General features: G+C 40.3%; 1 protein-coding gene across 6 annotated transcripts in view; it reads left to right on the plus strand.

The window, feature by feature from the left end:
• glra2 (glycine receptor, alpha 2) overlaps positions 1-17,322 on the plus strand; it is a 191,360-nt gene that overhangs the window by 109,703 nt on the left and 64,335 nt on the right. For all 6 annotated transcript variants that reach the window (XM_043700568.2, XM_043700570.2, XM_043700569.2 and 3 more), the window contains one exon: positions 7,307-7,521. In XM_043700568.2, coding sequence (XP_043556503.1) covers positions 7,307-7,521 — 215 coding nt within the window. The remainder of the gene's footprint in view (positions 1-7,306; positions 7,522-17,322) is intronic.

Below are 17,322 nucleotides of genomic sequence, written 5' to 3' on the forward strand. Positions count from 1 at the left end.
AATGCACCTAACCTACACACTATGGGCATTTTTTTAGCATGACCAATTCACCTGACTTGCACATATTTGAAATGTAGGAGGAAACTGGAACACGGGGAGGAAACCCATACAGACATGGGGAGAATGTGCAAACTCCACACAGACAGTCGCCCAATTGAACCCGGGTCCCTGGAGCTGTGAGGCAGCAGTGGCTAATCACTGAGCCACCATGCCGTCCTATGTTCTTAAATAAAAAACTAAGCTAAAATGTGCTAAAGGAAAATCACTTGCCCATGAGAAAAAATCTACTTGAGATGGTTAAGTTCTTGAGCTGCAATTTTTACATTCACAATCTACTACCACCCTTGAAGCATTTTAAAAAAAAACTCATATCCTTTAGTCACTGTAGGATTCATTGATTCTCTGTAACACCATGAGATACAGAAGCAAAATTAGGCCATTCGGCCAATCAAGTCTGTTCTGCCATTAAATCACAACTGATATGTTTCTCAACCCCATGCTCTTGCCTTCTCCCCCTAACCCTTGAGCCCATTACTAATGAAGAGCCTAACTACCTCTCACTTAAATACACTCAATGACTTGGCCTCCACAGTCTTCTGTGACAATGAGTCCCACAGATTAACCACCGTCTGGCTGAAGAAATTGTCCCTTATCTCTGCTATAAAGGGTCATCCCTTCACTGTGAGGGAATGCCCCAGGTCCTTGTCTCTCCTTCTAGTGGAAGTACCTTCTCCACATCCAATCTATCTAGGTCTCTTAGTATTTTGTAAGTATTAATGAGACCTTCCTCATCCTTCTAAACTCCACTGAGTATATAATTAGAGTACTGAACTGTCCCTCATTAGTCAAGCCCTTCTTCCCGAGGATCATCCTTGTGAACCTGTTTTTGATCCTCTCCAATGCTTGCACATTCTTCCTTCAGTATGGGGCCCAAAACTGCTCACAATATTCCAAGTGGAGTCTGACCAAAGTCTTATACTTATAAAGCCTCAGCAGTAGACCTCTGTTCTTGAATTCTAGCCTTCTTGAAATGAATGTCAACATTGCATTTGCTGCTTTAACTGGCAACTGAACCTGCATGTTAATATTAAGAAGGTTCTGAGCTCGGACTGCTAATCCCTTTGTTTTTCAGATTTCTGAAGTCTTTCCCTGTTTAGAAAATGGTCTCCATCTCGATTCTTGCTACCGAATTCAAAACCTTATAATTTCTCACATTGTATTACATCTGCCACTCCTTTGTCCTATCTCCTAGTCTGTCCAAGTCTTTCTGCAGCCCTCCTGCTTCTGCAGCACTACATGTCCCTGCACCTATATTTGTGTCACCTACAAACTTAACAACACTGCCCTCAGTTCCTTTGTCTAGATCACTAATGTTTTACATATAATGGATAATTGGGAATGGAAGTATCAGAGGGACATTGTGAGGCACTATGGTGGAGTGGATAGATCATGGAGGTCATAAGATGACATTGGCAAAATCTGGGGTTGACCAAATGTGAGAGTGAGGACTATTGGGCCTTAGGTCTTAAATTGGAATTGGAATGAAGTCCCACATCACTGAGGTGACATAGTAAACAGCTTGCCTTAGCAAATGGCAGCTCCTGTGTCTGTCCCCAAATGGCTATTTGAATTACAGTGAGCACTACACCTCCCACCCCAGACCAAGAAGACCCCATCTTTGTTGGCACTTTCTCCCAATATGGGCATGGGAAGCTGGGAATATTTACAGGTTTCTCGAGATTCAATGGACAGCAAGTCTTTGTGATCATTCTTCACCCCTGTCTTTTCTGACTTCTGATCCACCAGCACCTCAATTTGGAAATTCCCAACCTTGGATTCAAACCCTTTCAAGGCTATGGTCCTACCTATCTCAGAAACAGTATCCCAAAAACCTGATTAAGGTTGTTAACCTGAGCCAATCAGGGAGCCTTGGCTGACATAATTAAACAGGGGATTCAGAGACTGCTCACTTCAAGGACTGACTGTGAGCTGGCTGGCCAAAGCCAATATACTGTGCGCACTTAAATAAAGGGTGACTTGGTGACGGGATACCAGCCTCTGTGCAGTTATTTCACTTGCCCTTTTCAAAGCTTCTTAAAAATGCACAGCTATGAATGTTGCCTCCAGCAGGATATTTTACCTAACGCGCAATACTTATGCTATCCCTCATAACATGAAACTGTGCATTAAAAAAACTCAACAAAATTGTTCATGGCAGCTGGTTATTATGTACAAACATTGCATTCACAGGCTAAAGACGAGCAATTAGACTCCAGTTGAGAAGAATGCTTCAAATGGTCACAAATAAGATGGAGTCGGAGACCTTATACCATCAGGTCACATACAATGATGTCATCATGTACATATCACTTAAGGGTATACTAACATACTGTTCCTCTTTAAGGTTTACTGAGACACTGATCATGAGACAAAATGCAACACCCACCTCTTTTAATAAGATTATAGTCACCCAAAGGCATTATTCCTTTGGTTATTCAGCATGAGGTTTTACCTGTTACGTTGCTATGAGGAAACATATGGTGTTTACCTACACTGAAGCCCTTAGTAGATGTTTTAGGAACTCTTCATTACATGTGTTTGAAACAGTTACTATGTGACAGTGGTACTTTGAGTATAGTATGCTGGCAGTATGAAACTCCCTAGCTGTTTACTCAGGTGCAACTTAAATCCCTTTTTCATTGCTTTAAGCACATCTGATTACACCAGGTAAACAAGCATCTTCTAAATTGCCTGAAGAGCAAAGCTCAACCAGGCCTGAGCAGAATGCTCAGTGCTGTCCCAGAACTCCTCTGTGTGTGTTGTAGCTCATTGACTCTGACAGAACTGATACTGTGACATTAGTTCACTGCACCTCTCCTCTATTCAACATCATCAGAGGAATTGACTTGGAAAAATTACTCTACTTGCCACCGTGAAGGAAGTAGGTTAGAATGGGCTCTTAAAATGACATGGTAACTGAAGCCTCAGGGTTAATAACAACTATATAAATATATTGGTGTCAGTACTGCTCTCTTATGTTCAAAAACGAAAGCAAAATAATGCATATTCTAGAAATTGGAAATAAAAACAAAGTGCTGGAGAAACTCAGCATGCCTGGCAATATCTATGGAGAGAAAAGCAGTTTGAGTCCAGTATGAATTGTAACTCATAATTGAACACAGTGTCAAAATATCACCAAGGACTGAAGCAGTTCAAGTGGATGGTTCATCAATAGCTTCTCTTCGGAAATTGAGGATGGGCAATGATGTTAGCCTAGCCAGTGACATCCAAATCCTAGGAAAAGTGTACATCGCATTGGGTAGACTCTTGTGTGCTGCTTGTGTGGTTAGTTTGGTGGCAAGGCATTTAATCGGGTGCAATGATACTGTATGGGGAACCTGCCACCTTACCAGCTCCATCCGGAATGGAAAGGTCTTCTTGACTCTCCCCCATCCCTCTTTCCACAACCAATTGAGATGATGAAGTAGGCAATTAATACCCTCCTTAGGGCAGAATCCTGCTATCACTGGTGTTAATGCAGCAGTGAGCAGGGAACAGGCTTATTTGATCGGAAACACAGCAAACAAACTCTTGTCATATTACCTTGTGGGTTGTCAGGATGTGGCTGATAAGTTTCCTCATTCAAAGGCACTCATTGCCTGTTCAAGGAACCCAACGGAGAACTTGATGCTGATTTTCCTCTCAATCAGATCCCCTCTGTGACATGTATATCGTTTCAGCAAACAAAATTAATGAGAGAAAAATACAGTCATATATTTATTCCTTTTAAAAAAGGACAAAACTAGCTTAAAAATCCAACCTCAACATGCCAGTTCAATATAGTGGTATCTTTCCCATTTTGTATGTATCTTAGAATCCCTACAGAGTGGAAACAGGCCATTCGGCCCAAATGTTCACACCAACCCTCTGAAGAGCACCCACCCAGACCCATTCCCTTACCCTATTACTCTACATTTAACCCTAACTAACAGCACATTCCTGAACACTATGGTCAGTTTAGCACAGCCAATTCACCTAACCTGCACTTCCTTTGGATTGTGGGAGGAAACCCACACAGACACAGAGACAGTGTGCAAACTTCACACGGACAGTTGCCTGAGGTTGGGATTGAACCTGGTTCCCTGATGCTGTGAGGCAGCAGCACTAACCACTGAGCCACCATGCCACCCTGTATGTTATGGCTAATGTTGGTGGTACAGCTTGTCAGGAGCAGGTGAATGGCAGTATTGTGCCAGTATTTGTTTGAGTTTATTGAGTTCACTGCTGACCAGAATCAGAGGTTTCCTTTAACACTGATCAGATGCACAGTCAAATTCCTTATCCACACTCACTGACAGGAAGGTTCCATAACCTACTAAATATTACAAAAGTTCAGGACATAGGTGGAAAAATATCATTATTTTCCAAATGAACTGTTGAATCCCTTAGGTTTGAGGGAGTTGCACCACAGCCTACAGGATAACAATATTAATACAGCAATTGATAGTCAACCTGGGTGTATGGCAAATAATTAATTGTAAATAATCATGGTGTATATGATGGTCACTTTAATAAACCTAGCAAAACATATCTTACACAAAACTGTGCTGATTTTATCCTGTGGGATATTAGTTACTCTGATAAGATTATTCCTCACTCCTATATTGTGCAAAATTATGAAGGAGATTAACTAAAAGGGAAAGTTGCTTATACAAAAATGAGCAGAAGGTGAAGCCAGCCATTTCTCGCAGCCACTGTGCAGTAGCAACATGAGTGGTATTCTGAACCAGCAGAATGCTGCCATCAGATCAAAAAATATATTCTGTCTAATGACACAAACAGTATGCAGTGAATGAATTTCAGTGATAATAGGATGCCAAGTTTGAAGACTGTGTCACAATCACAAGCACAACTTATCAAACTCAATGGTAAGGCCCTGGGGAGTATTGCTGAACAGATACCTTGGAGTGCAGGTTCATAGTTCCTTGAAAGTGAAGTCACAGGGAGATAGGTTAGTGAAGAAGACATTTGGTATGCTTTCCTTTATTGGTCAGTGCATTGAGTACAGGATTTGGGAGGTCATGTTACGGCTGTGCAGGACATTGGTTAGGCCTTAGGCCACTATTGGAATACTGCATTCAGTTCTAATGTCCCTAGTATAGGAAGGATGTTGTGAAACTTGAAAGAGTTCAGAAAAGATTTACAAGGATGTTACTGGAGTTGGAATGTTTGAACTACAGGGCGATGCTGAATAGACTGGGGCTATTTTCCCTGGAGTGATCTTATAGAGGTTTTAAAAAATCATGAGAAGCATGGACAGGGTAAATAGACAAGGTCTTTTCCCTGAGATGGGGGGATCTAAAACTAGAGGGCATACATTCAAAATGAGTGGGGAAAGATTTAAAAGGGAGCCAACAGGCAACGTTTTAATGCAGAGACTGGCGCATGTATGGAATGAGCTACTAGAGAAAATGATGGAGGCTGGTACAATTTTAGTATTTAAAAGGCATCTGATGAGTACATGAATAGAAAGGGTTTAGTGGAATATGAGCCAAGTGCTGGTAAATGAGACTAGATTAGTTTAGGAAAACTGGTCATCATGAATGAGTTGGACCGAAGGGTCTGTTTCTATGGCTCTCTGACTCTAACTGCACATCCCATGAACTGTTCACAACAGGCAAAGTATTGATCATATTTAACCAACCTACTCTTGCAAAACTCAGTATGTAATGCCTAACATTAGATGTGGTTCTATGATTAGACAATACTTGCTGAATAAAACCAAATGTGTACTAAGATTTTAATATTAATTTATGATAAGCTAAATTTTGACCTCAGAATGACTTTATGCACTTAGGAGCTGTAGGAAAAAGGAACATTCCAAGTTTGATGCTTATTTTTATGTATAAAACAAAATCTTGTAGGGGAAAGAGGCCGATAATTCCTTAGTGCAATCCCCATAGAAACACATTGACCAATGGGAATTGATATCTCAACTAATCAGGAACCTTTCCTTACACAGTAAGAACTGTTGTTCCCTTTGAAATGTGGCCCTCATATGGGTAAAAGGAAAAAAAGTTTCAACGACATCTGTTTTCAGTTCAGTTAAGCGATGATTAAAAACTACAGTCCCAGAGATCTCAGAACTCCAATGTCTCTGGGAGGGATTTAAATTTTCAAGCAATCTGGTCACTGCCAGTTACCATTTTATGAAGTGCATTAATGAGCTTGTTAAGGGGCCTATAGGTTTGCAGTTGCAGTATTGAACCTTTAATTTGGTGAACCTCAACAGTCTGGTGCATGAAACTACACTGCTGCTGGGTTAGCTGCAAGGTTTTCAGAAATTTTCTTTCCATTTATTTAAGGGGAACCTTTGTTCTTTACAATTCCAGCTCTCTACTGTAATCCACTTGTATGGCCTCTTTCACCACAATGTGCTCTCCTGGTCCTCTAAGGAGCTCCTTTCTGTAAAATGCTGACACATCTCAAATTGGCTTATCTTGTTTTTGTCAATGGTGCCAGTCAGGAAACTCCCACCTCCTGGAGATGCTTGGCATCACTAATTCGGTATTTTGTTTGCCTCCTGACTAGTCAGATTAGGTAAATTTATCAATTACATCACAAGTGCTTAGTCAAGCACATGGATGATTTTGGGATAGTCTAGGGGGACAAGCTGAGAATAGTTCACAGGTTGGCACAACATCGAGGGCCGAAGGGCCTGTTCTGCACTATGTTGTTCTAAGTGCATTGCAGTTCAGGTGCTGCATCATTCATCCAAATGACAGATTCCCAAAAGCACTTTGAAAGTCTGACCCATAATTTTTGGCTTACTCATGCAGTAACATTCTCATTAAGCACTGTAGCCTGTGTGCTGAGTAGAAGAATAATGCTGTGTAGTTGTTTTGGATTGCACCAAGTGCTGGTCTCCTGTTTATATCAAGATAACTAGCTAAGTAATCTTGCCTCAAGCATTAACTCATACTCAGCGATGAGTCATGAACAATTAGCATTTTGAACTTCAGGCAACTAAGAAAATGAGCTGAGGTTATAATAATTTACTTTTTTATCTTCAATTGTATTACTTCTAATGACAGAATATTTGCCTTTTCTTCTATCTGTACTTGAGTTTTGTATTTAAACAAAAAGCACACTAAACCAAATCAGACTAAATTCTCTTGACAATACATTCATGAAGTATGAGTAAGGTGGGATGTAATGGCAGCTTAGTATGCTGCTACAAATATTCTAAAGCTTTAGAGGAGTGTAACAAGTCTATCTCAATGATCCTGTAATTTTCTTTTAACAGGAAAATTTACCTGCATTGAAGTGAAGTTCCTTTTGGAAAGACAGATGGGTTACTATTTAATCCAGATGTACATTCCAAGTCTGCTGATTGTCATTTTGTCCTGGGTTTCATTCTGGATTAACATGGATGCAGCTCCAGCAAGAGTAGCACTGGGTATCACGACAGTGCTGACAATGACTACACAGAGTTCTGGCTCTCGAGCTTCACTTCCAAAGGTGAGAAGCTCCCAACTGTACTTTATTGTACTGTTATTAATATATTACTAATTTATCAAGAAATATTAGATTTGAATCAGGTTCATCCTAGACAAGGAATTTGTAATATTTGTTTATTTCTAACCAATTTGCAATTCAGTGTTAGCTTATAGAATGACTAATGTTATATCTGAATATAAGATGAAATTGCTTAGACAGAATGTAATTTTTACAAATAGTTTTTGGTTTTGTCAAAATATTCTGGGGTACTATTTGCTATAATGTGATCTGAAACCTAATTAACATGTTGGTTAGCATGAGACATTTAAGTTCATTGCAAACACAAAATGCTCCTGTTATGCCAATGGCAGGTTTGTGAATTGGTCCAAACTATGTCAGCTTCCAGGTTGTTTAACTTAAATATTTTGAGGGAGATCAAGTGTTTTATTACTTGAATTTGATTGTTTGGATTAGGTATACTTTTAAGTAGCGTTACTTCGGTCAGATTTTTTTTATTAAGGAAGGGAGTGATTTAGGCAAGTTTCCTGACTTTGATTCCTATTGATGATCCTTGCAGCAAAGATCAGGAAAAGGACAACTTCAAGTCTAATAATGGTGCCATTTTTAGAATCACTGTCAATGCTTACTGCATCAATAAAAATGACACCTCGATAAAATGTTAATGGGTGCTTGAAACCTCATTCCAATATGCTATTCCCTTTAGGAGAGGAGGCAATAAATTGAGGGAAAATGTTTTACGTTAAATGAATATTTGTGTACCCACCATAGTCTGATTCCTTTGCATTTCATAAAATAGTAGACTTTTCAGGGATATAATATTTATTCTAGAGGTACTAGTTATCTACTTATGGAACAGAAAAATATTAGGAGAATTGTATGAGGAATTGCAGCTAGCTCATTGAGAATTGCAGCTAGATCATACTTGCACTCAAGACCTGTTATAGAAACTACTCTGAACAGATTATTTTAGTTTTCTTTTACATCAGAAACCCACTATTCTTAGTGAATGCTGAATTTCTTGGAAATTTCATACTAAAACAAATGTGATCCTAAAAGCTATGACAGAATTGTTCTGTAATCTTTCATATTTAAATTACTGCTCCATTGGAATCAAATGTTTCAAATGAACCCTAAAGTTGTTTGTAAGGACTGAGCCCAGTTTGGACTCAATGTGATTCATTTTGCATGAATTTGCAATGTGGCTCACATTATAGTTCAGATTTCATAAGAAAAGTCATATAATATTCTTAGTTCGGAGTATGAATTTAGATAGCCCTGATGAGAAACATGAAGTTACGGACTACAAAACGCCAGAAACCTGAAGTAATTAAATCCATAAAATAGGTTTGTTATGCAATGAGACATATATTGCAGCCAACTGGAGAAACATAATTTTTATTTTTTTTAAAATTACAATCCTGCAGTTATTATTCTAACTCCCTTGTAAACAATATTCAGTAAATATTAAACACATCAATCAAACGCAGCTCAGGATTGTTTCTTAATTAAAGTCAGATCAACAGTCTTGAAGTCATTAACATGCTCGCAAAACCTAATTTACAAATCCTAGAGTTACAATGAGCTGTCAATATTAATCTTGTTTTTTTTCACAGTTTTGAGACAGTATTGTTTTACTAATTATGGTAAATGGAATACAATAAAGTTTGAAATCTTGCTTGAGGCATATGTTTCAATTGCACAACACTGATAAAGGTCCTGCATTTTGCAGATTACCTACATGAAGACCTGTGTCACACTGCAGGGTACCAGGATTATTCCTCAACAAGCATATTCTAGATGTCATTATTTATGGCTCTGTTATGAAACAATTGGATTTTAACATTAACCTCACCAGCACAGTATGAATCTTTGTATTTCTTCTTCTGAAGAATTTCTGCTCATTATTTTCTGTTAGTTAAAACATTAAAAGACAGGAACCACTTATTATACCCAGATACAGAAATTATAATAGAGATACTATTTCCTGTTCAATCAATTTCCATCTCACAGCCATGGCACTTGCTGAGTGGGTGGCAAACTGTTTACCCTCAGCCTGCCAATTAAGCCTATTGCATAAGCATCTAAGAGTTGCCTTGTGTTTCATGCAATGACTTTTTCCAATTTTCCCATAAGTATAGCCTGAGCTTCTGCTTCCTGCATTTACCTCACAGTACAGTTAAGTAGTTGTTTTTTGGGCATATGTTAGAGGATGTTTGCCTAATGATTCCAGTATATTTTGCATTTACCTTGAAGGGAAATGAAATTCCAATACAGCTTTACATTTATACAAATAACAATGACTGGCATTTATCTGGCCCCTCTAATTTAACAAGGAGCTTCACAGGTGTGTAGGTAAACAAAAATTTGAGACTAACCCAAATGAAAATAGCTGACAAAAAGCTAAGTTAAAAGTAAGTGATCTGTATTTCTATTATCATGCCAAAGAGTTTTTTTTAGACAGACATTGATGAGAGGATGTAACTATGTGTTTAGATTGCACGATTTGAAACTTGGATGTGTTTTGTTGCTGTTGGCTAACTTTGTGGTGCTCACCCATAAAATTGGATACACGTTAAACATCAAAAGCAGTATGATATAGAGAGAGCTAATGAAGTCCTGAATGGAGATGGGCAATTAAGCAGCCAATGAACATATGAAAAGCCCATCCTCAACAAGGGAGGAGCCTAAAACATGCCATCTTCACCCATGCAGAAGTACTGAGAAGGCCTCCTGGCCTTCCCCCTGAAGCCCCACCATCACTTGTTGCCAGTCTTTAATCAATTTAATTCTTACTGCTACGACATTAAATAATGTCTGATTGTACTTGATATGGACGCATAGAAACTAGAAGCAGGGTTTAGCCCTTTGAGCCTTGATGCCTTATCTAAAGTTGATCTACCGCCTTCTTGAATATATTCAGTGATTTGGCCTCCACAGCCTTTTTCAATACAGAATTCTACAGGTTCACTTTGAGAGTAGAAATGTTTCCTCACCTCAGTCCAAAGTGGTCGATCTCATATTCTGAGATTGTATCCCTGGTTCCAGACTCCCCAACAAGGGAAAACATTCTGCCTCTTTCTAAGATGTCCAGCCCTGTTAGAATTGTATATGTTTCAATCAGGTCCCCTCTCATCCTCTTAAACTCTAGTGAATACAGACCCAGTCAAATCAATCTCTCTTCTGCCATGCCTAGTATCAGCATAGTGAACCTCTGTTGCACTCCATCTGTGACATGTATAACACTTCTTAAGTAGGGAAATCAAAACTGCACACAATATTCTAGGTGTAGTCTTACCAAGGCCCTGCATAGCTGCAATAAGACATCCCTACTGCTGAACACAAATCCTCTTCCGATGAAGGGCAGTATACCATTTGCCTGCCTAAGTGCTTGCTACTCAAGGCTGAGAGCCGTGACAAGAACAATACAATACTACCCTACCATCCTCGTCTCAGCATCAGCAAAGTGCTGGAAGGTGTCATCAACATCGTACCACACTCATTACTGATGCTCAGTTTTGGTTCTGCAAGGAGTATTTGGCTTAAGACTCCATCACAACTTTGTTTCAAATGTAGACATAAGCTGAAATCCAAGTAAGTGACTGTTGTTGACATCACGGAAGCAATTGCCCTTGTGAGTAAGAGTTTGCTGAATTGGAATCATTAGAGGCCTGAGAGAAGGCTATTTATCACCCACTGAACAAGTGGAATGCCATGGCTATTGGGAATGGATTGGACAGAAAATCTCTATTAACACTCAATAAAACTGGATCAGGGTAAACCTCGACACAGGCCCGGATAAGTACAGCTGCAACATTCAAGGAACTCAAGACCAACAAACACTTCATTCTGTTCCCTAAGCGTCCACCTCACCACTGGTATGCTGTGGCTAAAGTGTGTTTGAGTTATACTAACTTGCCAAGATTTAGGGTGGCATGGTGGCTCAATTGTTAGTACTGCTGCCTCACAGTGCCAGGGACCTGGGTTCTATTCCAGGCATGGATGATTATCTGTGTATGGAATTTGCACATTCTCCCCATGCTTGCATTGGGTTTCCTCTAGGTGCTTCGGTTTCCTCCCACAGACCAAAGGTTTGCAGGTTAGGTGGACTGACCATGTTAAATTGCACATAGTGTCCAAGGATGCGTAGGCAGTGGATTAGCCATGGGAAATGCAGGGTTAGAGGGACAACATGGAGTCTGGGTGAGATGTTCTTCAGAGGGTCAGTGTAGAGTTGATGGGTCAAATGGCCAGCTTTCACACATGTAGGTATTCTAAGATTTCCTTAACAGCATCTCTTAAATTCATTACTTCACCATATTTAGAGTGTCATGAACTGCTTGGGATTGCCATCACCTCTGAGTTCACTTCCAAGTCTCTTTGGATGTAGGTTGATGCTAAGTCAAAATCCTGGAATGTCTTCCTGAGCAACATTGTGGGGGTTTATGTAGCAAACTGCAGCAATTGAAGAAAATGGTTCATCACCACCTTCTAAGAATAACAACAGATCAGTGACAAATGCCAGCCTTGAGCAGTGTTGCCTCCAGCCTGAGAGTAAACCTAAATTATGCTCAAATGTCTGGAGTGCTTGACTTGAAGTCTCAGATTTGACTGTAGGCTGGCATCTCAAGCTAGTTTATGTAAAATCTATCAAAACAGGTGTAAATCCAACCTAACTGAAATTGAGCAAATAATTCAGGTGAATTTGCGATTTTAAGCATGTATCTGCCTCATTCATTGTTTCTGTGTAACAAATTAACACAATCTAATTTCAGTAAGTTTCCTCTCCCTACAAAAGGTGCAAATTATTATAAAATTTGTATTAAGATATGACCAAGCAGACAAAGTTATTTTACTGCATATAATTGGGGCACATGTTGTTGCCCCAATACTTAGTTGTCTTTAAGCTAAAAATCACACAACACCAGGTTATAGTCCAACAGGTTTATTTGGAAGCACTCATTTTTGGAGCGCTGCTCCTTCATCAGCTTATACTCCGCAACCACCTGATGAAGGAGCAATGCTCCGAAAGCTAGTGCTTCCAAATAAACCTGTCGGATTATAACCTGGTGTTGTGTGATTTTTAACTTTGTCCAACCCAGTCCAACACCGGAATCTCCAAATCACAGCTGTCTTTAGACAGCTATAATATCTTCAGTGCACTCTGATCAACTGAATAGATTATATCAATTCAGGAAAGACTTCTAGCAATTAATGAGACCTAAATTTTCAAAAAATCAAATAAGCAATGCAGTCTGGGCAATTAAAACTTTCAGCACAATTGCAGCTATTAAACTCGTATGTCATGCCCAATATTTTTGATTTGTACTCATTGAGTCATAGAATAATAGAGATGTATAACATGGAAATGAATCCTTTGGTCCAACTTGTCCATGCTGCCCAGATGTCCTAAACTAATCCAGTCCCATTTGCCAGCACTTGGCCCATGTCCCTCTAAACCCTTCCTATTCATATACCCATTCAGCTGCCTTATAAATGTATTTGTACCAGCTTCCAACGCTTCCTCTGGCAGCTCATTCCACACACGCACCACTCTGTGTGTGAAAAAGTTGCCTTAGATCCCTTTTAAATTTTCCCCCTCTTACCCTGAACCAATGCCCTCTACTTCTGGATCCCCCTGAACCGAGGGAGAAGAACTTGTCTATTTACCCTAAATATGCCCCTCATGATTTTATAAATATCTATAAGACCATTCAGCCTTCCCTAAAGCTCAAACCCTCCAAATCCTGGCCACATCCTTAATTGTTTGTTAAAGTTATCATTGGGATAAATCTGACCCCTTTTGTGACTATAGGTTGACAAACCTCCTTCCTTTGAAGCTGTAATTTCTAGATTGAATTCTTTTGGAGATCCTTTAAAGAAAATGAGCTGATGTTTCTTTTACACATTGTGTACTCCCTTAACAGATGACCCTTTTTCTGGATTAGTGGTGCAGGAAGAGCACAGCAGTTCAGGCAGCATCCAAGGAGCAGCGAAGTCGACATTTCGGGCAAACGCCCTTCATTAGGAATAATGGCAGAGAGCCTGAAGCGTGGAGAGATAAGCTAGAGGAGGGTGGGGGTGGCTTTTGTTCACAGAATCCCTATAGTGCAGAAAGAGGCCATTCAGTTCGCATCAACCCTCTGAAGATCATCCCATCCCCATACCCTGTCTCGATAACCCTGTATTTCCTTAGGCTAATCCAACTAGCCTGCACACTATAGCATGCATCTTTGGATCATGGGAGGAAATTAGAGGAAACCCACACAGATACAGGGAGTATGTGCAAACTCCACTGAGAGAGTCACCCAAAGCTGGAATCGAACCCAATTCCCTGGCACTGTGAGGCAACAGCGCGAACCACTGAACCAACATGCTGCCTCTCCGGGGCACAAAAAATCTGAATATTTGCTTTTATGGGGAAAAAAAACAGGCAATGAAAAGGTCATTCATTTCAACAAATACGCTTCATAACTTGTATTGGGACTTAATTTGATCATTTTGTACATATTTTAGAGCCAAATTTCTTTATTACTTTTAAAGGAGAAATTGTAACTCATTCATCTTGAAGTGAAATTGTAATCAATTTGGTTCGGAAAACCTTTTATTCCACAAGTCAATGCCTTGAAGTATGACAGCATGATTATTTGTGTACCATGTAACCTCTTTTTTTTATAGTGAGGTCTGTGGTGGCAATTTGAATCCCCTTGTCTGGGGGTGCTGAGTTAGGAGAAATTCCAGCTCCATGAGGCCAATCTTTTAAAAATGGTCAACTCCACTGGATTTTCAGTCGGAAGGGCTGGGCTAGATTGCCAGTCAGGTCAAGCAACCTGGGAATAGCCTGTAATTTCCTAAGGCAGTCTGGGCCTTGGGTGCTGTAAGCAAAATCCAAAAACAAAGATGAAAGCAAAAGCTTCTGCTCTTATACTGTCAATCCCCTCATACTCTGTGGTTCTCCCTCCCTGGCCACCCCACCCCAGCCACCTCATGTTCCCATATATCCTTGCATTACTTGATGCCCATCTATCCATCTCTCATTATCCATATGCTAATCTATGAATACATCTCCATGGCCACCTACACCCCATATGGCCCCAATCATCCTATGGCTTATATCTCTGATGGCTCTGTGCCAACTCATCTCCCACCTATCATTGCCTTCTCCATGCCAACTCACCTATTATCCATCATAATCATTAATCTGGAGCCATCGTGACAGAAATAATGGTACCCCTCGATTGTTGATGTCACGACTAAAAATAAGCACATTCTCATTGATACTAAACAAGCATCCCGCACAACAAAATTGCAAGAACAAATTCACTATGAAAGTAAATATTTCACCAAAGTGTTCACTGATTTGTTGAAACAAATATTTCACTTATTGTTAGTATCTCCCTCATGCTAAGTCAAAAAAACAATTACATTCAATAAGCAGTTGGAATTGTCCATCAATAGCACTCACTCCTTCTTTATGAAAATTGCATTTTGGGAGATCATTCACGAAGCACAAATCCTATAAAGGTTTTACAGAGCCAGGAATTCTCAAATACCCTGTGTGACATTGCTGCCCCTTTAACAAGGTTATTTTGCCCTTTTTTCGAGAGGGGTTGGAAAGGTATAGGTTCTGATGTGTCTGGAAATACCTACTTGAAAAGGCTTTTAAGCTTCTTTTAAAAAAAAACTTGTACAGTGAAAGGGGAGCGGCCAGTTCTCCCGGTTCAGGGTTTTTTTCTGGTTTGGTTTTAACAAGCAGTCAGTTTGAAGCTGCTGGTCAGGTTTTAGCTGGGGAGTCTTGGAAACACTTCAGTGCTGATCCTCTCTTTCTCTGCCATCTCTGTCCTGTAAGAACCTGTGTTTGATTTGACCTTTTTTTATTAACCAAGGGAGTGTTTATGGGAATGTTGCAAGTATCTCGAACAGCATCATTAAGTTGCGATAGAGTTGAGTGGGTTTTCAGATGGGTTAAGTTGTTCTAAATTCTGTTCTCATTTGTTTGTGTTTCACTCAGTAGTCTGTAAATAAATTCTGTTTGTTTAAAACTGAGTGGTTTGGCCTACTGTATCACTCCTGGAATATCCACTACAACCTGCTAAAAACAATTAACAATGTTAGGGCCTGGGCTACCTTCTTGAAATGTTTTGAGGGGGTCTGGCCTGGTCCATACCACCTCTTACTAACCGCCCTTTGTGATTGTACGTAACCACATGGAGTCACGGTCCAAAAAGATTGCTCACCAGCTTGTGAAGGACATTTGGGCTGAGCAATAATTACTGGCCTAGCCCCCAATGCCAATCCAGTGGAGGCAGCCATTTTGAAAGAGTGGCTTCATGGAGTTGGAATTTCTCCCAACGCTGCAGTTAAGGACAAAAAGATTCAAACTGCTACCAAAGATCTTACTATAAATAAGAAAGGTTGCATTGATCTTGGTGGCTGCCAGTTATTTGTAGGATGCTCCCCCAAAGTGTACGCCTGGGTCCTTTGTGGGCAGAATCCATGCACAGACAGCTACTGATACCTGCCCTAACCTTGTCCCCTGCCAGGAAGTAAGTCACGCATGCCCATTCCCTCATTCCATGCAGATTGTCCTTTAACATATGCACAGTGTTTGATCTGGTTGCTGTTGGTTCTATGTCTCTCTCACCAGTTTGCTGTTAGTGTTCACTGGATGGACAAGTTGCACTCCTTGGGTATCTGAAGAAGATTACCTCAGATTACAATGGGATCTCGATCAGATGGGCCAATAGGCTGAGGAGTGGCAGATGGAGTTTAATTTAGATAAATGTTAGATGCTGCATTTTGGAAAAGCAAATCAGAGTAGGACTTATAGACTTAATAGTAAGGTCCTGGGGAGTTTTGCTGAACACAGAGACCTTGGAGTGCAGGTTCATAGCTCCTTGAAAGTGGAGTCACAGGTAGATAGGATAATGAAGAAGGGATTTGGTATGCTTTCCTTTATTGGTCAGAGTATTGAGTACAGGAGTTGGGAGGTCATGTTGTGGCTGTACAGGACATTGGTTAGGCCACTGTTGGAATATTGCGTGCAATTCTGGTTTCCTTCCTATCGGAAAGATGTTGTGAAACTTGAAAGGGTTCAGAAAAGATTTACAAGGATGTTGCCAGGGTTGGAGGGTTTTAGCTATAGGGAGAGGCTGAACAGGCTGGAGCTGTTTTCCCTGGAGCGTTGGAGGCTGAGGGGTGACCTTATAGAGGTTTATAAAATCATGCGGGCATGGATAGGATAAGTAGACAAAGTCGTTTCCCTGGGGTGGGGGAGTCCAGAACTAGAAGACATAGGTTTAGGGTGAGAGGGGCAAGATATATAAGAGACCTAAGGGTCAACTTTTTCACTCAGAGGCTGGTACTTGTATGGAACAAGATGCCAGAGAAAGTGGTGGAGGCTGGTACAATTACAGTATTTAAAAGGCATCTGCATGGATATGTGCATAGGAAGGGATTAGAGGGATATAGGCCAAGTGCTGGCAAATGGAACTAGATTAGGTTAGGATATCTTGTCAGCATGGGTCTGTTTCCATGCTGTATATCTCTATGACTCTATGTGAAAGAAGAAATGAAACAAGGGGAGGTTTGTGGTGAACAGAGGATGAGGGGGGAAAGTGGATGTGGACATGTACACCATGTGCAGCTTATAAACGAGAAAAAGTTATGAGATGAGGGTTAGCTATGAGCAAATGTTCAATTGCTTCAGTCCCACTGATGGTTATGGCCTCAGCAATGGCTCTTCCCATTACAAATAGCACCCTTTCCTCCTTGGCTGTCACAACATGCAGCGATCCCTATTCC

This window comes from Chiloscyllium plagiosum, unplaced genomic scaffold, assembly GCF_037043375.1.
Source record: "Chiloscyllium plagiosum isolate Xiang-an unplaced genomic scaffold, Cpla_swu_hap1 HiC_scaffold_12, whole genome shotgun sequence".
NCBI classification, from domain to species: domain Eukaryota; kingdom Metazoa; phylum Chordata; class Chondrichthyes; order Orectolobiformes; family Hemiscylliidae; genus Chiloscyllium; species Chiloscyllium plagiosum.